Raw genomic sequence first — 26,712 nt, forward strand, 5'->3', positions numbered from 1 at the left:
AAAAAACAAAGATTATCAACAATTTCTACTGAGGCAAAAGCCTGCTAAATAAATATGTTTTAAAAAAATAAATATAAAAATGCATTAGACATAAAGCTTGTGTTTGTTGCTTACTTTATAGGAAATGTTCTACACTGGTTATTAGTTTAATCAGTTAAAACTAGAAAATCACTTTGGTAACATTAGCACTTTTGATAGCAATAGAACTAAGTCATTCCAAGTTTACTGAATTTCATGGTTACTGTTCCTTTACACCTTTTGTGTTGAACCAGGGAATGATTTAGGGCAATGATGCCACAACCTTTCCTATTTAAATGAGAAAAGCTATAATTTAAAACCATAATGAAAATGTGTCATTTTAATTCTTATTAGCAATAAAAATAAGTATTGAATTCACCACAAAAGAAACTAGTTTGGAGAACATTGTACTGATTTACTTCAACACAATTATATATATAAAACATAAAGTAGACAAATTTAGCTGAAAACCTCCAAATTGACAATGAGTTTATGCTGCAATAGAGTGCCAATTTTAATTTTTTAAATAACATTTTGTACTATGCATGCCTTCCGTCTCCTGTTACTGTTTTAATGAAGCATTTACATGCAAGAAAACACAGTGGAACTTTCATCATTACCAACATGCACATCAATTAACAGCCATTATTGAACCAACACAACAGCTAAGCCATTACCATCAGCCTCTCATGCACAGCATACAATTTCAATAACTGGTGCAGGGAAATAGTTTCTTTTAGCTAGATTTTCTTTAGCTATAAGTCATAAAGATGACTTATAATGTTGGTTCTGCTTTTTTTTAACCATATATGATAACATTTCTGAGAAGGACTATGTACTTATCACGATTCCTGTGCATCATTCGAGTCAAAAACTTCAGCAGATTTCTCATCTTGCACTATCTCTGGTGACTCTTCCAGTTCATCTGATAAACTGACATTATTGTGGAATGCAGTAGTATGGAGCTCACTAGGATTATCACCAGAGCTGACAATATTGCTGGCATTATTAATGCTGACATCAGTGGTGTTGGTATAATAAGTGGTAACAGCAGTATTAATATTGCCAGTGCTGAATTCATCAGAGATTTGATTCATAGCATCTTCCACTGGTATTTGGAAAGCTTGATTGTTTTCAACTCCCATTGCTTCAATCTGCTGGAGAGATGAGTGGCTGGGATCAATGCTGCTGTTTTCAATGATGGTATGACTTGCATTTCCAAGGCGACTGGATGCAACTACAACTTTTACAACAGCCTGTGGAGCGGAAAACATTAATTCCTTTTGCATTATTGGAAGCTTGAATATGGAACACAAGCTGATATAAAAATTACCTGAATGTTGTCAGTGTTTACACAATGTGAAAATACAAAGAAATGGACATTTTTTTTCTGAAAGTAAAATACTGCAAATTCTGGAACTCTAAAATTAAAAAAAATGAAAATGCTGGGAATACTCAGAACTAATAACAGTTCACAATCTGAAACATTAACTGTTTCTCTCTTCACAAGTGCTGGCAGACATGCTGAATGTCTCCAGTATTTTCTGTTTTTTTTTGGAAAAGCCAGAATGGGGTGGGGAGTGGGAGGAGAAGATCTAGAAACACTCTTGTGAGCAATTATCAACCCTTTAAGCTCCTTAAGGATAAAGGCAAAATACTGCAGATGTGGAATCTGAAACAAAAACAGAAAATGCTGGAAAAACTCAGCAGTCAGGCTGCATCTGTGGAGAGAGAAATATTTTGAGCTGCATGATTCTTCAGACTCGAAATGTAAACTCTGTTTCTTTCTCCCTGCTTCTTGCTGACTTGTTAAGCTTTTCCAGCATTTTCTGTATTATTTCAGATTTCCAGCATCGACAATATTTTGCTTTTAAATTTTTGTGCAGCCGATTTTGAAACAAATCTGTGAGGCCAAATAGTGCCAGCTCGAACTAAGCTCATTGTGCAAGGTCACAGCCTGCCTCCTTCCATGCCAATGGTCTTCCTAGTAGCTCCTGCTAGGCAGCAGTAGCCACCATCATAGCTTAAACCTCTCTTCATCACTGGCTTCAAGCAGGCAGCTCCCTCCTCCTGGAGGCATTCAACACCTCTGGACTAATCTCCCGGTCAACAGGCTATTTACATTTAAAAACTGTGTCATAAGATATCAAAATGAAAGAAGGGGAGGAAGATCTGTCCACCTCTTCCTATCATCAATCCACCTAATCTACACATCTTGGGACATTAAGGGGCTCTAAAATCACTCCTTAATGTCCCAAAATGAGTAGATTAGACAGATTAGCCAAGGTAAATGTGTAGGGTAACAAGGATAGAGCAGGAGAAAGGGCCTAGATAAAATATTCCATCAGAGTCGGTGCAGCCTCAACGGGCCAAATGGCCTCTTCTGCACTGTAGGGATTCTATGAAACAAATGGGCTGAAAACTGATCACTGTAATGCTGAGAACCTTTAGAGGAGGCCAAGACAGATCATTCATTTCGCACGTCTGGCTGAAGATTTTTACAAATGCTTCATCCTTAACAGCCTTGGCTTAATGCATTCACTCTGCACCAAAATATTGCTGGTCTAAGCCCCACTCCAAATGCTTCAGCACATAATTTAGGTTGATACTTAATGTAGTACTGAGGGAATGCTTCAAGGATGGCGGTTTCGGGCTGAATTTTCCCATCCCACCCACCACAGGAATTGTAACAGGTGGTACACAGACCAGGCAAAGGACTGCTGACCTCGGGCAGGATTTTCTGGCATGGGGTGAGCGCAGCCAGAAAATCACAGCCCTCATCTTTTGGTTGGGATGTTAAACTGAGGCCCTAAGAGGCTCAATCATCTTCAGGTTGTGAAGAAACCTGAGAGATGTTTAAATTCATGAATGACTTTGATAATGTAAATAAACTGGTCACACTGCCAAAAGTGTCGGTAAACCAGAGAACAAAGGTTTAAGATGACTGGCAAAAGAATCTGAGGAAATGTGAAGAAAGTTTCTTTTACATGGCACATTATTATGGTCTGCACTGTCTGAGCAGATTAAAAATTACCTTTTAAAAAGCCAATTGGATGAATATTTGAAGGGACAGTTATGAGGGAGTGCAGGCAATTGGATAGTTCTACCAAATATCAGAATAGTTATGATAGTTAAATCATAGAATTTCTACAGTGCAGAAGGAGGCCATTCAGCCTGTACCAACAACAATCACAGCCAGGCTACATCCCCATATTCCCTCATTTTTTCCCTGCTAATTCCCCTGACACTAAGGATCAATTTACCATGGTCAATCAACCCAATCCCCACATCATTGGACTGTGGGAAGAATCCAGAGCATCCCCACGCAAACATGGGAAGAATGTGCAAACTCCACACAGTCACCCAAGGCTGGAATTAAACCCGGGTCCCTGGTGCTACGAGGCAGCAGTGCTGACCACTGTGCCACGGTGCTGCTAAGTCTTGTTCTGTGCTGTATCATTTATGATTCTATGAAAATTCTTTCATTTGTACCATCATTTGTTGGTTTTTGACAGCTGAAATAATCTCATTATAGTCTTGGTCCAAATAACAACACTAATTGTATGTATATAGAATCCCTAAATGTACAAAGATCATTCGGCCCATCAAGTCTACATCCACTCTCCAAAATAGCATATTGCCCAGGCCCCCCCTGCTCTATCCCCATAATCACATGTGTTGATCATAGCCACACTACCTAACCTGCACATCCTTGGACTGTGAGAAGAAACTGGAGCACCTGGAGAAAACCCATGCAGATACAGGAAGCATGTGCCAACTCCACACAGTCACTCAAGGCTGGAATTGAACCCAGGTCTCTGGCACTGTGAGGCAGCAGTGCTAACCACTGTGCCGCCCTTTAACACCTTTAAAGTAATAAAATGCCCCAAAGTACTTCACAAGAGCATTATAAAACAAAATATGACACAAGCCACATAGAGACAATGGGTCAAATGACCTAAAGCTTGGTCCAAGAGGTAGGTTTTAAGGAGTATCTTAAAGGAGGAAGGCAAGGTAGAAAATTGGAGACATGTGTGGAGTATTCAAATGCTTAAGGCCTAGGCAACTGATGGCCCAGCCACCAATGGTGTTGAACAGCACGGACATGAGCAGAATTCCAGAGATAAGGTAAATGTGACTTCCCTCGACAAGGCAGTATTTGATGCACCAAGGAGCCTTAATAGAATTAAAATTGATGGGAATCAGAGGGAAAATTCTCCAGTTTCTGGAGCGAGAGATTCTATGTATGCTTAGCCTAGTTTGCTTCATTTATGCAAGGACTTCATTTTAAGATATTTCTGCCTATGCTAAGCATAGCATAGGCAGAAATATCTAAATGCTAAGCTCAAAAAATTAACTAACTTGACCACATTTTAAGACTCAGCAGGCATGCTGGGATTAGCTAGAAAAATTGACACAAGACTCGCACCGTTAAAGAAAAAAGGATCAAACCTCTTCAGCAAATTAGTTATTAGTTAGTAAATTAAAAAAAGATTCACAATGAAATGAGATGCACTCTGAAGTCATGCTGAACATTTTATGCAGGTGAGAGGTATTCAGATTAGAAGTTATGGCAGATGGCAAAACCATTAGTGAAACCCAGTTCACCTACCATCTAATACATCAGGGGCTGACCTGGAAAAAAACTGATAAGTGGTCTAAAGAACTGCCACTCCCTAAGAAAGGGGACATGAAGACCTGGGATCAATTAAACCATTTCAAAGTATCTACCAAGTCTACCTGTAGGACGGAGTTCAAATTATAACCATAATGATGCTCAGACCAGCGGCAAGGAGACTACAAAGGGAGGTGGAAATGGCTCTGGGTGAAAACGAACAAAAGTTAGATGCAGGATAGGACATCACCAAAAAAGGGCTACAGATATTCAGCCTCTCCAAAACAGACTGGGGAAAAATAGCAGCCTGTCAACAGAGAGGTACCGAAGAGGACTGGCAATATATTTATACCTGGTACAAAGAATGATTTTTGATTTGATTTATTATTGTCACATGTATTAGCTTACAGTGAAAAGTATTGTTTCTTGCACGTTATGCAGACAAAGCATACTGTTCATAGAGAAGGAAACGAGAGATTGCAGAATGTAGTGTTACAGTCTTAGCTAGGATGTAGAGAAAGATCAACTTAATGCAAGGTAGGTCCATTCAAAAGTCTAACGGCAGTAAGGAAGAAGGTATTCTCGAGTTGGTTGGTACTTTCTATCTTTTTCCTGACAGAAGAAGCTGGAAGAGAGAATGTCCGGGGTGCATGGGGCCCTTAATTATGCTAGCTGCTTTGCCGAGGCAGAGGGAAGTGTAGACAGTCAATGGATGGGATTCTGGTTTGTCTGATCAATTGGGCTACATTCACAACCTTTTGTAATTTCTTGCGGTCTTGGGCAAAGCAGGGCCATACCAAGCTGTGATACAACCACAAATAATGCTATGTTGCATCTGTAAAAGTTGTTGAGAGTTGTAGCTGACATGCCAAATTTCCTTCATCTTCTGAGAAAGTAGTGATGACTGGGCTTTGTTGATCTCAGCTTCACAAAGTCAAAACAGCATGCTAGGCTCATTGATCTAAATAAAAACATATAGCAGCAAGAATATACCACTCGATCCTTCAAACTTCAAAAATGTTTTGCCATTCAATAAGATCATGACTGATTTGATTGTAACCACAACACACATTCCTGCCTACTCTCAAAAACGTTTCACCCCCTTAGTAATCAAGAATCTACCTAACTTTGCCTTAAAAATATTCAAAAATTCTGCTCCCATTGCCTTTTGAGGAAGAGGTTCCAAAGACTCATAACCCTGAAAATAATTGCTCTTCATCTGTCTTAAATGAGCAACCCCTTCTAGATTCATTCATAATAGGAAATATCCTTTCCACATCTCCTCTCTACATTCACCCTGTCAAGACCCCTCAGGGTCTTAAATGTTTCAATCAAGTCACCTTTTGCTCTTCTAAACCCCAGTTGATGAAAGCTTAACCTTTCGAATCTTTGCTCAGAAGACAACCGATTTATTTCTGCTATTAGTCTCGTAAACCTTCTCTGGACTGCTTCTGACGTATTTACATATTTCACTAAATAAAGAGACCAATATAGTACACAGTTCTGCAGATACTGTTTTCATTCGTACAACTGAAGCACAACTTCATTCTTTTGCAACCAATTCTCCTTGCAATAAATAATAACATTCTATTAGTTTTCCTAATTGTTTGCTTCCCTGCACTAGGATATCTAGATCCCTTAGCATCTCAAAGGTCCACAATTTCTCACCATTTAGATAAGTTTCTTTCTTAATTCTTCCTGCCAAAATGGACAGTTTCACTACTGGATACATTATGCAACATTTGCCAGATCTTTGTCAACTCACTTGACTATCTATGTCCCTTTGTAACCTCTTCAGCTGTTCATCAAGTATCTTCTCTCTATTATAAAGTGGGGTTGAATGATGTTGGTTGCAGTGTTCAGTTCTATTTTAAATTCTTCAGATAATGAAGCAGTTAATGCCTACATGCAGCCAGACCCAGATAACAGTACACTTGGGATGAGAAATGGCAAACTTCAGTCAGGCAATGATGTTATACAACAAGAAAAAAACAACCATCTCCCTCTGATAGTTCATTGCATTAACATTGCTGAGACTCTATCATCAATGGGGATGACTTGAATTTGGACAGGCAAAGGCTGGATATTCTGCAGCGAGTGGCTCACATCTTTGAAATAGATAAAACAAAAGCAGGACTAAGCCATTCAGCCCTTTGAGCCTGCTCCATCATTCATTATGATCATGGCTGATCATCAAATTCAATATGCTGGGAGAATTTGCCTGTTCCACTTGTCACAGGAATTGTAACAGGTGGAGAGCGGACCATGCAAAGGTACGTTGACCTCGGGTGGGATTTTTCGGTTCTGGGGCGAGCGTGGCCAGAAAAATCCAGCCTCCTGATTTCACCTTCCCCCATATCTCCTGATCCCTTTAGCCCCAAGAGCTATAATAGAAACTTCTCATTTCCTCTCTGAGTTCTACAAAGTAAAAGTTTATTTATTTCTGTCACAAGGCTTTCATTAACACTGCAATGAAGTTACTGTGAAAATCCCCTAGTCGCCACACTCTGATGCCAGTTCAGGTAGACTGAGGGGAAATTTAAGAACATAAGAACATAAGAAATAGGAGCAGGAGTAGGCCATCTAGCCCTTCGAGCCTGCCCCGCCATTCAATAAGATCATGGCTGATCTGTCGTGGCTCAGTTCCACTTTCCCGCCCTCTCCCCATAACCCTTAATCCCCTCTCTTATCAAGAACCCATCAACCCGCTTCTTAAAAATATTTAGCGAGGCAGCCTCCACCACTTCAACGGGCAGAGAATTCCAGAGATTCACCACCCTTTGAGTGAAGAAGTTCCTCCTCAACTCCGTTCTAAACCGCCTCCCCTTTATCTTGAGGCTGTGCCCCCTAGTCCTACTGTCTTTTTTGAGCGGGAAGAGTCTCTCCACCTCTATCCTATCCATCCCATTCATCATCTTATACGTCTCAATGAGATCTCCCCTCATTCTTCTAAACTCTAATGAGTACAAGCCTAGTTTATTCAGCCTCTCCTCATAGCTCAATCCCCTCAACTCCGGTATCAGCCTAGTAAACCTCCTCTGCACTCCCTCCAGGGCCAAAATATCCTTGCGCAGGTGCGGCGCCCAAAACTGCACACAGTACTCCAGCTGCGGCCTCACCAATGCCCTATACAGCTGCAGCAAGACCTCCCTACTTTTATATTCAATCCCCCTCGCTATGAAGGCCAGCATCCCATTCGCCTTCCTGACCACCTGCAAGCTGGGTTTTTGCGACTCATGCACAAGGACCCCGAGGTCCCTCTGCACCGTCGCCTGCTGCAGTTTTTCGCCACGTAAGTAATAGTCCTTCCTACCATTCTTCCTACCAAAGTGGACCACCTCACACTTGCCAACATTAACATGTCCAATCCACCCAATCAGCATGTCTTTTGGACTGCGGGAGAAAACCAGAGCACCCAGAGGAAACCTAAGCAGACACAGGGAGAACTTGCAGACTTTACACGGCCAGTGACTCAAGCCAGTAATTGAACCCGAGTCCCTGGTGCTGTGAGGCAGCAGTGTTAACCACTGTACCACCCTGTTGCCAGGAGTGTGATGGAACACTCTTGCCGGATTGTTATAGCTACAACAACATCAAAAGGCACAACACCTTTCAGGACAAAAGAAATCCATTTATCAGCACTGTATTCACTCTTGCTTAAACACACAGTCCTTTCACTATTAGCACACTGCATGTACTGTTTAAAGGATGCATGGTAGCCATTTGCCAAGGCTTTTTTGGAATAAGTTTCTAAACCAGCAAGATCCACCAGCTAAGGGACAAGTGTAGCAAGTACATGTGAGTAGGCCATAAATGTCAGCCTTGCCTATAACATGGAGATCCAGGAATTAATTGAACAACTATTAATTGAAGAATGAGTTGCAAAAACCCAGCTTGCAGGTGCAGCAGGTGGTCAGGAAGGCGAATGGGATGCTGGCCTTCATAGCGAAGGGGATTGAATATAAAAGTAGGGAGGTCTTGCTGCGGCTGTATAGGGCATTGGTGAGGCCGCAGCTGGAGTACTGTGTGCAGTTTTGGGCGCCGCACTTACGCAAGGATATTTTGGCCTTGGAGGGAGTGCAGAGGAGGTTTACTAGGCTGATACCGGAGTTGAGGGGGTTGAGCTATGAGGAGAGGCTGAATAAACTAGGCTTGTACTCGTTAGAGTTTAGAAGAATGAGGGGAGATCTCATTGAGACATATAAGATGATGAATGGGATGGATAGGATAGAGGTGGAGAGACTCTTCCCGTTCAGAAAGGATAGTAGGACTTGGGGACACAGCCTCAAGATAAAGGGGGGTGCGGTTTAGAATGGAGTTGAGGAGGAACTTCTTCACTCAAAGGGTGGTGAATCTCTGGAATTCTCTGCCCGTTGAAGTGGTGGAGGCTGCCTTGCTAAATATTTTTAAGACGCAGGTTGATGGGTTTTTGATAAGAGAGGGGATTAAGGGTTATGGGGAGAGGGCGGGAATGTGGAACTGAGGCATGACAGATCAGCCATGATCTAATTGAATGGCGGGGCAGGCTCGAAGGGCTAGATGGCCTACTCCTGCTCCTATTTCTTATGTTCTTATGTTTTTATTAACTATGTCATAAGAGCTGCTAGTTTAAAAGTGCCATCTATTTTGATACTTTACACTGCATGATCTGAGTGCAGAAGGTAACTTAATTCAGGGACTTCTGTGCTGTTTTAGTTCCTGGGGAGTAATGCTGCTAAGAAAGTCCCATTGCTACTTTTGAGTGGCAGCAGGCTAGCCCAAATGATTTTAATGAATGAGCTCCATTCATAAGGCATTATGTGACTTCCAGATCAAAAAAGCTACGAGGTCAGTTGGAAGCAATTGCCCAAATGTTAAAAATTTGGGAAACCGCCACACTGAACCCAGAACTGTTGAAAACATCAGGCTTTCTTAAGGGGTTCAGAGATGTACTCCTGCTCTTTCCGGCTTACCAGGAAACTTGTGGAGAATTTTCTAAACTTATCTTACCTCTTTCATCTTGGTCACTGAAAAGTGACTGTAGAAATAAACCAATTAAATAGACCAAAATTTTAACATCTAAGATTTTCTATGTCTTTTGAAACTTAACCTGCCAAACATCTATGAATAGTAAATAATATCAGTATGGTAAAATTAATGAATTGTGTTATTTGAAGTTATCACCCATTAGCAAAACAAGATAACAGCATAGAAGCACTGTATAAACCCACAAATATTTCTAAATATTATCTTTTATGGTTTATTGATTCTTACTTTTAGTTTGCGTCGGGCATTGAATTCCTGAAGTTTCTTGTGTGCATTGTCCATATGTATAAAATTTGCAGCTTCTCCTAATACCCAGGGATGTTGCAGGGCCTGATATGTAGTTAGACGTTTTTTTGGATCCAAAACAATCAACTTTTTAACCTGAAAAAAATCATACCAAACACAATACTTAATCAATAATCATGCAAGTAGTGCAACTGACTGTTGCAACAGGTCTCCAGTACTGCAAAACCAAACTTCATTTCAAGTATTCCAACAAAATAAAAATTGGAGACATATGTTAATTGTGGAGGTAATGGCCAAACATTAAATTAGTGATTCACAGTATAGATAACAATGTTAAAGTGGATCTTGATGTGGTTAATTATTTTCAGACAATATTCATGAAGAACACGATTCCTTATTTATTTTTCTTTCCATTAGATAGCCTACCTGAAAGGTCTACCCCATCGTATAGACACCACCAATTTACAATGGGTATTACAGAAGGTGAGGTAAATCAGAAAGCTGTGAGTAGGTGATATGTTTCAACAGATTAAGAAAAACACTTTAGTTTGAAAGTCTAAGGGAGGTCCTGGGATTTTAAAAGAAATTGTTCTTGAGATAAGAGAGTCACAAGGAAGGTCAGCATTTATTATTCATCTCTAACTTCCCTTGAGAAGGTGGCGATGAACTGCCATTTGGAATTATGAAGTCCATTTATATCCAGAATGTTGTTATGGAGAGATTGCAGAATTTTGATCCAGTTGACAGTGAAGGAATGTCAATATAATTCTAAATCCGTTTGGTGAGTTATGTGAAGGGGAGCTGGGTGAATATGTTCCCATGGATCGCCTGCCCTTGTCCTTCTAGGTTGCAGAGACTGAAGGTATTATTGCAGGACCCTCAGTGATTTGCATCATCTAGATGATACATCTGGCTGCCACTGTGTGCTGGTGGTGGACGAAGTGAATGTTTAAGGTGTTGGATTGGGAAGAGGGGGGTGCCAATCGAATGGACTGCTTTGTCTTGCATGGCGTTGACCATCTTGAGTATTGTTGCAGCTGACCATCCAGGCAGGTGGGAAAGATTTCAAAGATTACCTAGCTTGTGCTCTGGAGATGGTAGACAGTTAAGGGTAGTCAGGAGTTGAGTTACATGTCGTTAAAGGGGATAATTTTCATAACTAATTGGATGTAGGTTTCGGTGAATGCAGGGAGTTAAATCCCCTGAAACTAATGGTGGCTCAGGATCCCTAAATCATATTGTTCTTTTCTGGTCTTCCCTGAGAAGGCTTCCTCTGTGGATTTAGTGGGAAACCAATTAAGATCTTTAACTCTGGATTTGCTTTTTCCCAACCTGTGATAGATTTTGCAAGTGGTCAAGTTGGAGAAATCATTGGACAGCAGGAACTTATTGTTTGGTGAAACTGACCTAATAGCAACTGTATAAAACTTGAAATTGACAAACTGTGGTTAGCTACAGGAAAAGGCTAGCATGGGTTGAAGCAATTTTTTCAGCCTAAGTTCATTCATTTCTTTGCAGATAGCAACTTTGTCCAGTTACAATCAAGTGACCTGAATTCCATTGGAGTTAATCTCAACTTCTTGTTTGTGAGATTTTCCTGTAACATGGAGGCTGCTTATTCTGCAGTGCTGCTGAAGAGGAGTTACAGCTTGCCCAGCAGCCATAGCAAAAGGGAAAGCAACTCCAGCAGCAGCACCTGCCTGCAATTCAGTCTCATGCAGCTGTATGGGACAGAGCAGATGGATGGAGAGCTACATCAACAAAGTGGCGATGTTCTCTGAAGACAAATGATCAGATTCCTCAATTCCCCAAACAACAGTGCTTCAGAAGGCTCTGGCAGTAGGTAGCTGCAGACTTTTGTAGCCTTTTGGAAACAGGTACCTGCCCAAGAGAGCAGGTGGTGACGCTCTGCCAATGGTTGTCAAGGCAGCCACTGACCTGAATTTCTGTGTGTCCACCTTCCTCCAGGGATCTACTGGTGACATCAGTAAGATCTTGCAATATGCAGCCCACAGTTGCATCAGCCAGGTCATCAACTATATCCCTGGCACAGTGGTTAGCACTGCTGCCTCATAGCACCAGGGACCTGGGTTTGATTTCTGGCTTGGGTCACTGTCTCATGTGGAGTCTGCATGTTCTCCCCATGTCTGCGTGGGTTTCCTCCGGGTGCTCTGGTTTCCTCCCATAGTCCGAAAGACGTGCTGGTTAGGTGCATTGGCCATGCTAAATTCTCCCTCAGTGTACCCAAGCTGGCGCCTGAGTGTGGTGACTAGGGGATTTTCAGAATAACCTCATTGCAGTGTTTATGTCAGCCTACTTGTGACTAATAAACTTCACTTTTTTGAAAGCAAAATATTGCGGACACTGGAAATTTGAAATAAAAACAGAGAATGCTGGAAAACTCAGCAGATGTGGCCGCATCTGTGGAGTAAGAAACAGAATTAACATTTTGAGTTCGTCCATATGACACTTCTTCAGATCAAGTATATCCACTTTGACATGGATGAGGCCAGTCAAACACAAGGGGCTATTCCTTCACAGATCTAGGGATGATAGATTGTACACCTGTGGTAATCAAGGCACCATATGATCAGCCAGGCACACTGATTATTTGGAAGGCTTCCATTTCCTTAATGTGCACTAGATGTCATTATTGCAAAAACCTAATGCAAGTCTGCACCACTATCAGGGAAAAGCCATGGCTCATTCACATTTCGCAAGGGTTTGCTCCAGAAGAAAATCTGGTAGATAACTACTGAGGGATAACTACTCAGAACTTGCGAATGACCCTAAGTGAGGAACCTTACCACTGGGACAGTAGATATACAAAAAAACCACATCATCACCAGGGTGACTATAGTCCAAGATATCGGCTTGCTCAAAATTTGTTCCTGCTGCCTTGACTGATTTGGAGACACCTTTCAATATGCCCCAGCAAATGTCACCAGGAAAAGTCCTTAGACTTATTGTCGTCTGTTGTGCCCTTCATAACAGACTAACTCAGAGAGGACTGGAGCTGGTGCCAGATTAAGCTGCAGAACATCTGACATCCTAACAGGATGAAGAGAAAGATGAAGAGGAGAATCCTGATGTGCCTTTAATGCTTACAGGAGCAGACTGTCAGAGAAACCTCTGATGCCTCTTATCCAGGCGTGCTTCACTTGAAAAGCATACTTACATTTGGTAAACTATCCATTTCAACCTCTATGTAAGCACCCCATCTGCATTAAACCCCCTTCCTGCAGTCATCCAGTCAATCATCACACTCAAAGACTTTCCTCTTCATCAAGGCTGATCTATTCACCAGATTAAAAGTGACTAGCATGAATGAAGGATGCAACAAACTAGAGGCCATGATAATGAATAGTTCACATAAACTCATTATTTCACTTTAAAAAAGAGCATTAGTGGAACAATGATACTGTAATAACTAACCAACTGAAGACCTTTTTACAATTAAGACTTCCTCCTCTGCTTTATATTATTGCTTTGTGGTGCTACTCTTGTGGCTTCACGAGAGCTTGAAGTAGACTGTTTTTCCTTCTGACACATGATATGCCTTTGGCAGATATCTTGGACTGCATGAATGTCCCACCTAAGACTCTTCCAACTGCAGCTCTGCAGGATCATACTTGGTCATTGGGACAGGAAACAGCATGTGAGGTTCTGTCTGGTGAGAAAAGAGGGCAAGAGTGCCTTGAGAAGAACCCTCAGTGTCATTAGCCCTTTCTCAACCTTTCTTTTCAGAGATCAGCCCGCACAGGAGAACACTTAGCTGCATGTCAATTTGAAGTTATGCCACCAAGGTGATGCTCTATTTGGTCTTCTGTAAACTGGCAACCAGAGTGTGCAGGCCATTGATGTGAACCCCAGCATGCATTCAATAACCTACTGTAGTAGGACAAACACAGGGAGTGTGGTCTGCAGCAAGAGGGAAATGAATGGAAAGGGTTAAACAGAGAGCCTGACTATAGTATTCACACTCACAGTGGGCAGACATGACAAATTACCAAATCCCAGATGGCACTAACACAGTCGCACCCCAGGTGAGACCTTGCTAGCTACAGCAACAGTAAGAGAATTGGTGCCACTTAACGAGACTCCACAATGTCTAGAGGAGTTATTGTGCTTCTGGAAACTAATCAAGCATCAGGGAAATTGGAACAATTAACACACCACCAAAATTGGTTTGACAAACATAACACGTTGATATTATAAACAGGCAGACTGGATACATCCAGAAAATGATTAAAGTTAAAGCACACAGGACAATGGATCTGCATAATATGATCCAAATAGAATTGTAATCAACTCAAAGAAATAATATGATGACCTAATGTAAATGTAATGCTTTATAATGTTAAAAAAGGGTACAAGAATGTGTAAGAACCAATGATTAGCAGAATAGCTTGGAAGCAAACTAGAATTACAGTTCCAAGTTCTGCTCTCACTCATGCACATTGAATAACGCCATTTTAGTTGAAATTGTATACGGTCTCAGAAGACTCAGTTCGTTCACTCCCTCCAACACCTATGAGGTTGGCTATTCTTACAATGGAGGTGGTTATCAGTGCAAATCCATGACGCAACATGAAACTAGTGCTAGGGACGGATTTTTCCATTTTCTACACAACGATGTGCACTACTTCTATAAATACTGACATTTCCTGTTGTTGTTGCACAAGTTGTCCCCTTTTTGTGATGACCCCCCAAAGCTCAGCCATTGTGAATTGCTACACAGAGTTTGGAATGTCCTCAATCTCTGAGGTGACACTCCACTGCTGTCTCTATTTCCAGCATCTGCTTCTGCTTGCATGTAACGTGCTCCTTACTGTGTACTGCCCTATCTATCTGTGATGCTGGAACACTTAAGTGTGTGTATCTGCAACAGTCATGTCTTGGTGATTAATCCGAGAATTCCTTAGGCTCCACCCTCAACTCTTCCACGAAGGCCAGCAACTTGTTTTGGGGAGATGAGCTACATGAGTTAGAATATAACACTAGGATAACAGCATGACTTACTTTCCCAGCTATCTTTGCAACATCAGCAAAATTGGCCACAAATACACTCTGATACTTCATCAAAGTCATTAAGATAGATTGTAAATGATGCTCCAATACTGATCTCTGTGGAACCCCACTAGTTACTTTCAGGTTGGTAAACTGACTCATTTCTCTGAAAGCAGGTTATGTTTGTGCTGAAAGTAGGCAAAACACATTTCCAAGTTAAAATAAAGCAGATCATGAGACTTAATGTAACATAAATGACAATTAAGTGCCAGTGCTTCATCTAATGCCATCATCAGCAGCAGAATTTTCTGCTCCTGTCAGCAAGGGGGGGCACTTTGGCGGGAGGCAAAAGATCTGTTTCCCGATAGCCTGTTAAACTGTTGGAATTTATGATTAAACATACCTGCCAAATTTCCATTCTTCCATGACTTTGAGGTCTATAAATGTTGCTTTCCCCTTCTTGAGGACTTTGCGTAACTTCACTCATATTGAGTGCCATTAGTAAACACTGCATCACAGGACAAGGGAAGCATGCAAAGGCTGGAAGAGAGCTTATGTGGAAGGGGGAAAAGTCAAGGGAAGGGGGAAATGTCTTAAAGAGAGTTGGTGAACAATGTCAATGGTGGGATCCTGTGGGAAGAGCTTAGGGTGCTCGTGATAGGAACAGTCACAGTCAGAGCACGGACTGAGATGCAGTACGGTGACAAGAGCACAGGAAATAGGAGGGGGAAACCATATCGCCTGTCGATCCTGCCCCTTCATTCAATACGGTCTTGGTTAATCTTGGGCTTCAACACTATTTTCCCATCCACTCTCCACATCCCTTAATTCCTTAACAGGAAAAAAATCTGTCTATCCCAGCCTTGAACGTATTGACCGATGGAGCATTCACAATCTTCTGAGATTGAGAATTCTAAAGATTCACAACCCTTTGAATGAAGTAATTTCTGTTTATCTCTGTACTGAATGATTGCTGACACACGTTAGTCACTTGTTCCTTGTGTAATATAAGGGGGAGTCTTTCCTGAAAGTGTCTGCACATTGAGTTTTGAACCTTTAAGTTTTGCAACAAACCACAGAATTATTTCTACTTGGGTATTGGAAAGTTGAAAATTATGTTGTTTCATCAACAAAGCTGTGTCCATTGTGAGTGCAAAAGCTCTCAGTATGGTCTCAACAAGTACATGCAAATGTTTGGCCATACCCAGCAGCTCCTTCAGGTGGCAACAATTGCACAAGGTACAGCTGATACAGAGTTTGAACTGGGGTGCTTCCTTTTCACTTCTCAAAGCAAATATATACAGCTCAGTCTACTGAGTATTCCAAAAATTAGGACCTCATGATTGTCAAAGATTGGAGGTCCAAGGCCAAATGTTGGCCTTTTTTGTGATGTCACTGCTTGTAAAGGCCTTTCCAATCACTGGAGGGTGCTAAGGGACAGTGTAAGTGCACACATCCTTACATGACCTGAAACTTTGTGGCTATTGCTCTGTCACAGACACATCTTCTAGATCGTGCTGCTGCAAGGACACCATGACATGAAAATTGACTATCAGCATCCTCTCATGTTATTGCCCTTCCAGGTCTTCATCTTCCATGGAGTTCTCAGCCTTCTCCATGTTTCCATGTGGCAGTGATCTCTGCTTTGAAACATTAGGTTGTGCAGGGCAACAGGACACAAAGAAGTAGGATACCCTCTCTGGTCCAAACATTGGAAGTGCATCTTCAGAATGCTCATGGTTTGCTTAATAATGGACCTTAACGCGGTGGGCTCGAGGAGGAGTTCTTGGAATGCTGCCGGGATAGTTTCCTGGAACAGTGTGTGTTGGAGCCGACGAGGGAGCGAGCTATCTTGGATCTGGTGTTATGTAATGAGGTGGGTAGAATTAGGGACCTTGCGGTGAAGGATCCTCTTGGGGAGAGCGATCATTGTATGGTGGAGTTTCTGGTGCAGATGGAGGAGGAGAAAGTGGGTTCCCAGACGCGCGTCCTTTGTTTGAACAGAGGGGAGTACGGTAGGATGAGAGAAGAATTGGCGAATGTGGACTGGGGGAGCGCGTTGGAAGGTAGGTGTGCTGAGGAGCAGTGGAGGATCTTTAAGGAGATCTTTCTTGGTGCTCAGCAGAAATTTATTCCGATGGTCAAAAAGGACCGTAGGAGGAGAGGTAATAAGCCGTGGATAACGAAGGAAAGTGTTAAATTAAAAGCGGAGGCGTTTAGAGTAGCTAAGAGTAGTGGGCGAGAAGAGGATTGGGAGAGGTTTAAATGTCAACAAAGATTGACAAAGAAGTTGATAAAGAAGGGTAGGAGAAACTATGAAGCTGGGCTAGTGCTTAATATAAAAAAGGATAGCAAGAGTTTTTATAAATATATAAAAAGGAAGAGGCTGGCTAGGGTGAACGTTGGTCCCTTAGAGGATGAGAAGGGGGAATTAGTGGTAGGGGATGGGGATATGGCTGAGGTCTTAAATAACTTTATTGTTTCTGTCTTCACGGAGGAGGACGTGAATAATTTGCCAGGTGTTACAGATGGAAAGGTGGTAGGACTGGAGGGTCTTAATGACATTACTGTTACTAGAGAGGCGGTGCTCGACAGACTGGAGGGGGCTGATTGTGGACAAGTCGCCAGGACCGGATGGAATGCATCCGAGGGTTCTGAAAGAAATGGCGGAGGTGGTAGTGGATGCCTTGGTGGTTATTTTCCAGACGTCGCTGGATTCCGGGGAAGTGCCGGAAGATTGGAAAACGGCTAATGTTACGCCGTTGTTTAAGAAGAGTGCCAGGCAAAAGGCAGGGAATTATAGGCCGGTTAGTTTAACGTCGGTTGTAGGTAAAATGTTAGAATCCGTCATCAAGGAGGAAATAGCGAGGCATCTTGAGAGAAAGTGCTCGATAGAGCAAATGCAGCATGGTTTCGTTAAAGGGAAGTCGTGTCTGACAAATTTACTGGAGTTCTATGAGGATGTGTCTAGGGCGGTGGATGTGGTCTTTCTTGATTTTCAGAAGGCGTTTGACAAGGTACCTCACAAGAGGTTATTGCAGAAGGTCGGGGACATGGAGTTGGAGGTAGGGTGTTAGCGTGGATAGAGGATTGGTTGTCAAATAGGAGGCAGAGAGTGGGGGTTAATGGGTGCTATTCGGATTGGCGGATGGTGACTAGTGGAGTGCCCCAGGGGTCGGTGCTGGGGCCTCAGCTATTTACCATTTATATAGATGATCTGGAGGAGGGAACCGAGTGTAGGGTGTCGAAATTTGCTGATGACACCAAGATTGGTGGAACGGCAAATTGTGCGGAGGGTGTGGAGAGTCTGCAAAAGGATCTAGATAGGCTGGGCGAATGGGCCAGGAACTGGCAAATGGAATTTAATGTTGGCAAGTGCGAGGTGGTCCACTTTGGTAGGAATAATGGTAGGAAGGACTATTACTTAAGTGGCGAAAAACTGCAGCAGGCGACGGTGCAGAGGGAGCTCGGGGTCCTTGTGCATGAGTCGCAAAAACCCAGCTTGCAGGTGCAGCAGGTGGTCAGGAAGGTGAATGGGATGCTGGCCTTCATAGCGAAGGGGATTGAATATAAAAGTAGGGAGGTCTTGCTGCGGCTGTATAGGGCATTGGTGAGGCCACAGCTGGAGTACTGTGTGCAGTTTTGGGCGCCGTACTTATGCAAGGATATTTTGGCCTTGGAGGGAGTGCAGAGGAGGTTTACTAGGCTGATGCCGGAGTTGAGGAGGTTGAGCTATGAGGAGAGGCTGAATAAATTAGGCTTGTACTCGTTAGAGTTTAGAAGAATGAGGGGAGATCTCATTGAGACGTATAAGATGATGAATGGGATGGATAGGATAGAGGTGGAGAGACTCTTCCCGCTCAGTAAAGATAGTAGGACTAGGGGGCACAGCCTCAAGATAAAGGGGGGGCGGTTTAGAACGGAGTTGAGGAGGAACTTCTTCACTCAAAGGGTGGTGAATCTCTGGAATTCTCTGCCCGTTGAAGTGGTGGAGGCTACCTCGCTAAATATTTTTAAGACGCGGGTTGATGGGTTTTTGATAAGAGAGGGGATTAAGGGTTATGGGGAGAGGGTGGGAATGTGGAACTGAGCCACGACAGATCAGCCATGATCTTACTGAATGGCGGGGCAGGCTCAAAGGGCTAGATGGCCTACTCCTGCTCCTATTTCTTATGTTCTAACATGTGCACCATGTTGTACTTCTGCTGTGAGGCACTTTGAGGATGTTTCTCAGCTATCGCATGAGCCATTTCTAAACAGGTACCCTTTGTCACCCAGCAGCTTTAGCATCACAGCCTTTCAAATATCTGTGGCACTTGGGGATGACTCAGTATGTAGGAGTGCTGGGAAATCCCAGGGCACCCGAACTGAAATGTCATGGTGGAGTTTGAATCTGGGTTCCCAGAAGATTATTAGTCCAGAACAAATACCACTACACCACTGCTCATGCCGGACTCCCCACCAATAAAAGTACAATTTCTGGTATCACTGAATTTTCCACTTGTGCCTACCATGATTCCCACCATTAGTGGGACTAAAAAATTTACCCATTTCTCTGCAGTTAACTCTTTTAGAACACCAAAGGTGTAGGCCATTAGGTCCCTGTGGCTTGTCAGATTGTAGTCCCTCAAGTTTCACCAATACTCTTTCTCTGCTAACATTACTTTCCTTTCTCACTCTTTTTATCCCCTAAGTTACTTTCCATTTCTGGTATGAAACATGTGTCTTCTACTATGAAGATGTATATCCACAGGACAAGATTTTCCAGTCCTGCCCACCAAAAGTCAATGTAATTTTGTTTGTTCACCAAATTATCCATTCCATCTGTGATGAAAAGTCCCAACTAAATATAAGCTTTTTCCTCACTTCCCATGACTTCTCTTGTCTCTGCTTCTAAGGCGCCAACCTTTACTTGATATGCATTGTTCTTCTTTACATACTTACAAAAATTCTTATTATCTGCTCATACGTTCCTGTTTAGTTTATTCTCATTTTCTCATTTTTTCCTCATTTATCAACTTTTTGGTGCCTCTCTGCTGGTTTCTAAAACATTCTCAATCCTCAGACTTGCTGCTGTTCTTTTCAATATTTTAAGTCTCTTCTTTTAAACTAATATGATCCTTAACTTCCTAAGTGAGCCATGGATGGTCTGGGTTTTTGATTTCCAATGGAATGTATTTTTGCTGAAGATTTTCAATTGTGTTATTAAATGTTTCCCACTGTTCACTTACAATCTATTTATCCAGTTAGACTTAGCCAGTTGTCCCCCATGCCGATGTAATTTGCTTTAAATTTAAGACACTTGGTTGTGACAGGAGAGTGTAGTTTTCAAACTTAGCATGGAATTTAATGGTATCATGATCAGTATTTCCCAAATGAATTTTTACATTACTAATTAACTGTGCTTCATTACACAATACAAGATTTAAATAGCTTTACTCCTAATCAGTTCCATAATGGATTGCTCCAAGAAACCATCACAGAAACATTTTGCAAGCTTCTCTTCTAGATCTCTCTACCAATTTAATTGTCCCAGTCTATATGAAGATTAAAGTCCCCACAATTCTTACGCTGCCTTTGTTACAAGCAGGTCCAGGGTGAGAGTCTGGTAAAAAGTCTGAAGGTCTCATCAGGGGAGTCACAGAAGGGGACAAGATAGGTGGCATGGTGGCAGGAAAAAAACAGGGTGGACATGGAGACAGGTATTGGCTCAGAAGATAGGAAAGGCATGTGGAGATTGGTTGTGATAGGGTCCAGGATAACTTCAAAGGTGACAGTGGAGAGGCATGGCGATACTGGGTAGGTGCATAGTGATTGGTGGGGGTGGGAGTTTGGCAGGTGACAGACAGAAGCAGATTTGAAAAGTGACACGCACCACTTTTTCAAACTGACTGTAACCAAGCAGCTAGTCAATGAGATCCTTCGAGGTGGATCTTTGGTGGATACAATCTGAGATCAGCATGTGTGATTGACTAAAGCAACACCCTAATAATTATGATGCAAGTAGACGTTAAAGAAACTCACTTCTGCTCTCCACACTATGGGGAAGGCTGCATTGAGAAGATTTGTGTCTTATTTTTATGATGCAGAATGACTGACACCATTGCTGAGAACTAACTTTACCAGTAGCATTGTCATAACATGAACACACAACTGCAAGGCACGCACAGCCTTGTTAACAATCTTCTCTAACATGTGTTATTTGACCTTCTTCCCCCAGGTCATAGAACATAGAACATTACAGTGCAGTACAGGCCCTTTGGCCCTCAATGTTGCGCCGACTTGTGAAAACCAATCTAAAGCGCATCTAACCTACACTATTCCAATATCATTCATATATTTATCCAATGACCATTTAAATGCCCTTAACGTTGGCGGGTCCACTATTGTTGCAGGCAGGATATTCCACACCCTTACTACTCTCTTAGTAAAGAACCTATCTCTGACATCGGTCCGATAGCTATCACCCCTCAATTTAAAGCTATGTCCCCTCATACTAGCCATCACCATCCGCGGAAAAAGGCTCTCACTTTATCCACCTTATCTAATTCTCTGATCATCTTGTATGCTTCTATTAAGTCACCTCTTAACCTTCTTTCTAACGAAAACAGCCTCAAGTCCTCAGCCTTTCCTCATAAGATCTTCCCACCATACCAGGCAACACCCGGGTAAATCTCCTCTGCACCCTTTCCAATGCTTCCACATCCTTCCTATAATGTGGCGACCAGAACCATGCACAATACTCCAAGTACGGCCGCACCAGAGTTTTGTACAGCTGCAACATGACCTCATGGCTCCGAAACTCAATCCCTCTACCAATAAAAGCTAACACACTGTACACCTTCTTAACAACCCTATCAACCTGGGTGCCAACTTTCAGGGACCTATGCCCATGGATACTAAGATCTCTCTGCTCATCCACACTACCAAGTATCTTACCATTAGCTCAGTACTCTATATTCCTGTTACTCCTTCCAAAGTGAATCAGCTCACACTTTTCCGCATTAAACTCCATTTGCCACCTCTCAACCCAGGTCTGCAGCTTATCTTTGTCCCTCTGTAACCTGCAACATCCTTCCGCACTGTGCACAACTATACCGACTTTAGTGTCATCCACAAATTTACTAACCCATCCTTCTATGCCCTCATCCAGGTCATTTATAAAAATGACAAACAGCAGTGGCCCCAAAACAGATCCTTGCAGTACACTACTAGTAACTGAACTCCAGGATGAACATTTCCCATCAACCATCACCCTCTCTCTTCTTACAGGTAGCCAATTTCTGATCCAAATCGCTAAATCACCCTCAACCCCATGCTTCTATATTTTCTGCAATAGCCTACCGTGGGGAACCTTATCAAACACTTTACTGAAATCCATTTACACCACACCAACTGATTTACCTTCATCCACCTCTTTGATCACCTTCTCAAAGAACTCAGTAAGATTTATGAGGCATGACTACTCTTCACAAAACTGTGTTGATTATCCTGAATCAAATTATTCCTTTCTAGGTTATAAATCCCATCTCTTATAATCCTTTCCAAAACTTTGTCCACAGCAGAAGTAAGGCTCACTGGTCTATAATTACCAGGGTTGTCTCTACTCTCCTTGTTGAACAAGGGAACAACATTTGCTATCCTCCAGTCTTCTGGCACTATTTCTGTAGACAATGATGACATAAAGATCAAAAAAGCCAAAGGCTCTGCAATCTCCTTCCTAGCTTCCCAGAGAATCCAAGGATAAATCCCATACGGCCCAGGGGACTTATCTATTTTCACACTTTCCAGAATTGCTAACACCTCCTCCTTACAGGTGACCCTGTAAGCTGTACACAGTGTACAGTATATAGTATCTAATACTGGAGTCCACAATCACATTTTTCCTTTTCTATTCCATTTCTTCTGACACTAACTCTAAAACAAAAACACTTTAGACTAGTTTCCGTCAGAACAAAAAAGACTTGAGTTTGGCCAACTTACGTTCACAAAGTCCCTTATCTATTCTTTTGCACTCTCTTTGGATTGGTCTGTTTTATCTTTTACTCATCTCTGATTTTTTTCCAATTCTTCCACTGGATGTTCTGAATGACGACAGATGGTTTTGAAGGAGAAAGGGTCTTCTCCTGCTCTGTGTCACTTTTACTCCTTACTTTTCAGGACTCTGAGACTTTGTCTAGTTGTCCATTGCTTTACTGGTAGTTCCTGAATCTGGATCTTCAGCTCCACATTCCGGTTCAGACAGCTATGCATTTAATTTGTTTTCTGTCAGATTTTCCAGACAACAGCAGGATTACAGATCCCTTCCTGCTGAATCCTCACTGTTTCTCCCATATTCAGTTCAGACAGAGGTTGGGCATCTCCATCAAAGTACTGTTTTTGCTTCTGCTGTCTTATGAGGAAAGGCTGAGGACTTGAGGCTGTTTTCGTTAGAAGGTTAAGAGGTGACTTAATAAAAGCATACAAGATGATCAGAGAATTAGATAAGGTGGATAAAGTGAAAGCCTTTTTCCTCGGATGGTGATGGCTAGCACGAGGGGACATAGCTTTAAATTGAGGGGATAGCTATAGGACAGATGTCAGAGGTAGGTTCTTTACTCAGAGAGTAGTAAGGGCGTGGAATATCCTGCCGGCAACAGTAGTGGCCACATTGTACATTGTAGTATGCTGCCTGTAGAAACAGAAGGTAAAGCACAGTTGGAAGCTTAGTTTTTAGCCTTCCCAGCAAGAGCTGTGCTGAAGATGCCTAATGCCGCTGAATGGAGTATTTTGAAATTCATCGGGGCCACATAGAGGTCTCTTCTGTCCACCTTCTTCAATAGGTGTTTTAAGGTTTGCTTGGTACATCCACCATTCCTTTGGATTGTGGATATTTGAGACTCGACATAGTGTGGCAAAACTCCCAGTCCTGTACAAATCTGCAAAGCTCAGTACCTGAGAATCGTGGAGACGAGCAGTTCAGTTATACCTTGTGAGCAAAAATTGATTTAAAAAAAAAATTATTTATTGTCACATGTATTAGTATTGTTTCTTGTGCACTATACAGACAAAGCGTACCAAATATAGGGAAGAAAAAGAGAGTACAGAATGTAAGGCTAGGTTGTAGAGAAAAATCAACTTAATGCGAGATAGGTCCAATCAAAAGTCTGATGGCAGCAGGAAAGATGTTGTTCTTGAGTCGGTTGTTATGTGATCTCAGACCTTTGTGTTTTTTTTCCGACAGAAGGTGGTGGAAGAGAATACGTCCAGGATGCGTGGGGTACTTGATTATGGTGGCTGCTTTTCCAAGGCAGTGGGAAATCTAGACAGTGTCAACGTATGGGAGGCTGATTTGAGTGATGGACTGGGGTTCATTCATGATAATGGTTTTGTATCCCTCCAGTGCTGTGCATAGTTCAGCTAATTTGAATTTTCTCTGAGAACACTGGAACTCCCAAGTATTGATTTGAAGATGTTGAGAATCATCCTTGGGTCAATTGACTTGTTTTCTCTTTATCTTGAAAGACTCATTTCTTAATTTTTACTATGCACCCTTTATTTGCTCTTTTATCCATTGAAGGTTTATGGCAGGACATTTTAAGACTTTGGTTTTCTGTCCCTTGAATTAGAATTTCAAGTTACAAGGATTATCACGTGCAAAGTGCACTGCATTTTTTTTTCCCCTGATCTGCAATTATATAAATGAAGGATTTAGATTAAAATGTTCCAAATTAAACATGGTAGTCACTGCTAAAATAAAAGCAAATTACTGAGGATGCTGGAATCTGAAACAAAAACAGAAAATGCTGGAAATCCTCAGCAGGTTTAAGAGCATCTGTGGAGACAGAACAGAGCTAGTGTTTCGTGTCTGGATGACCCTTTGTCAGAGTTGAAGAAAATAGAAAATGGGTGATACTTATTTCATAGACAAAAAGATAGAAAATGTAAATTGTGACGATCATGGCTAAGAGGAGTGCTAATGACAGCCCATTAAAAGATCAAAATGTATAAATGGCAGAACCAAGAGAAGCAGAGTGTCAAAGGACAACCTAAGCCATGTACCAGATGGCCCTAGTGGAGCGGGGGGAGGGGAGACTGTAGTGGGTGGAAAAAGATAGAAAGCAAGATTTTTATAAGAGTGGAAAAGTGAAATGATAGAAAAAATGAAAATAAATAAAACAAAATGAAATAACATACAAAGAAATGGGATGAAGGTGGAGGAGAGAATTCATGCCCTGAAGTTTTAGAACTTGGGGGCACGGTGGCACAGCGATGAGTACTGCCAGGGATGCGGGTTCAATTCCTGGTTTGGGTCACTGTCTCTGAGGAGTTTGCATGTTCTCCCATGTCTGCATGGGTTTCATCCGGGTGCTCTGGTTTCTTCCCACAGTCCAAAGATGCGCAGATTAAGTGGATTGGCCATGCTAAATTGCTTGTTAGTGTTAGGGGATTAGCTAGGGTAAATGCATGGGGTTATAGGTATAGGGCCGGGAGGGATTGTGGTCAGTGCAGACTCGATGGGCCAAATGGCCTCCTTCTGCATTACAGGGATTCTATAAACTCAATGTTAAGTTTGGAAGACTATAAGGTGCCTAATCAGAAGGTGATGTCCTATTCCTACAATTTGTATTAGTCTTCACTGGAACATTGCAGCAGCCAAGAATGGACACGTGTACATGAGAGCAGGATGGTGTGTTGAAACAGTAAGCAACAGAAAAGTCTGGGTCCAGCTTGCGGATGTAAAGTAGACTGTATTGGGAGCAGCAAATGCAACAGATCAGATTAAAGCAGGTACACATGAAGTACTACTGCACCTAAAAAGAGTGTTTAGATGGTGAGTAGAAAGGAGGTAAAGGAGAAGGTATTGCACCTTCGGCGATTGCATTACTAATAATTCTCCACTTGAGTCAATATTTTTACAAAGAGTAAAGCACATTAGATTTTAATTCCATGGTTTTTTTCCAAATTGATAAAATAGGTATACAAAATAAAGTTGAAATGAACAAGCTAATGTTGCATTGGCATGCATAATGAATTAATCCATATTGATTTTGATTTGATTTATTATTGTCACATGTATTAACATACAGTGAAAAGTATTGTTTCTTGTGTGTTATACAAAGCATACCATTCAATGAGAAGTAAACGAGAGAGTGCAGTATTTGGTGTTCCAGTCATAGCTACAGTGTTGAGAAAAATCAACTTAAGGTAGTTCCATTCAAAAGTCTGACGGCAGCAGGAAAGAAGCTGTTCTTGAGTTGGTTGGTACGTGACCTCAGACTTCTGTTATCTTTTTCCCAATGGAAGAAGGTGGAAGAAAGAATGTCCGGGGTGCGTGGGGTCTTTAATTATGCTGGCTGCTCTGCTGAGACAGCGGGAAATGTAGACAGAGTGAATGGATAGGAGGGCCAGAGACATGCCAACTGCTGTTGACCTGTTGCGGCAGTTGGCAAATTGTACTGGATCTGGGCAGTCCTGGAGACTGGAATTGATTCATGCCATGATAACCTTTCGAAGCACTTAATAATGATAGATGTCAGAGCCACAGACGATAATCATTAAGGCACACTGCTTGGCTTTTCTTTGGCACCGTGATGATGTTCATCTTCCTGAAGCAGATAGGGACCTCAGATTGTTGTAAAGAGAGGTTGAAGATTTTTGCAATACCCCTGCCTGCTGGCCCGCACAGGATCTGAATGCTCATCCCGGTACGTCATCCAGGTCAGTTGCTTTCCATGGGTTGACCTTCGAGAAGGCTGCACTGGTGACCTCAGATATAGGTTCATCCGAGGCTTTGGGGTGGAGGGCATGCTCCCACT

General features: G+C 42.2%; 1 protein-coding gene across 1 annotated transcript in view; it reads right to left on the bottom strand.

Annotated features, from left to right (window-relative positions):
* Positions 1-399: 399 nt before the first annotated feature.
* The window catches only part of camk4 (calcium/calmodulin-dependent protein kinase IV), a 112,274-nt gene continuing 85,961 nt past the window's right edge, over positions 400-26,712 (bottom strand). Inside the window, exons 10-11 of the mRNA XM_080189705.1 lie at positions 9,887-10,039; positions 400-1,274 (exon numbers count right to left, since the gene is read on the bottom strand). Coding sequence (XP_080045831.1) covers positions 861-1,274; positions 9,887-10,039 — 567 coding nt within the window. The 3' untranslated portion in view covers positions 400-860. The remainder of the gene's footprint in view (positions 1,275-9,886; positions 10,040-26,712) is intronic.

The sequence above is a fragment of the Carcharhinus amblyrhynchos genome, chromosome 5 (genome assembly GCF_965287045.1).
Source record: "Carcharhinus amblyrhynchos chromosome 5, sCarAmb.v2.hapA, whole genome shotgun sequence".
Lineage (NCBI taxonomy): Eukaryota > Metazoa > Chordata > Chondrichthyes > Carcharhiniformes > Carcharhinidae > Carcharhinus > Carcharhinus amblyrhynchos.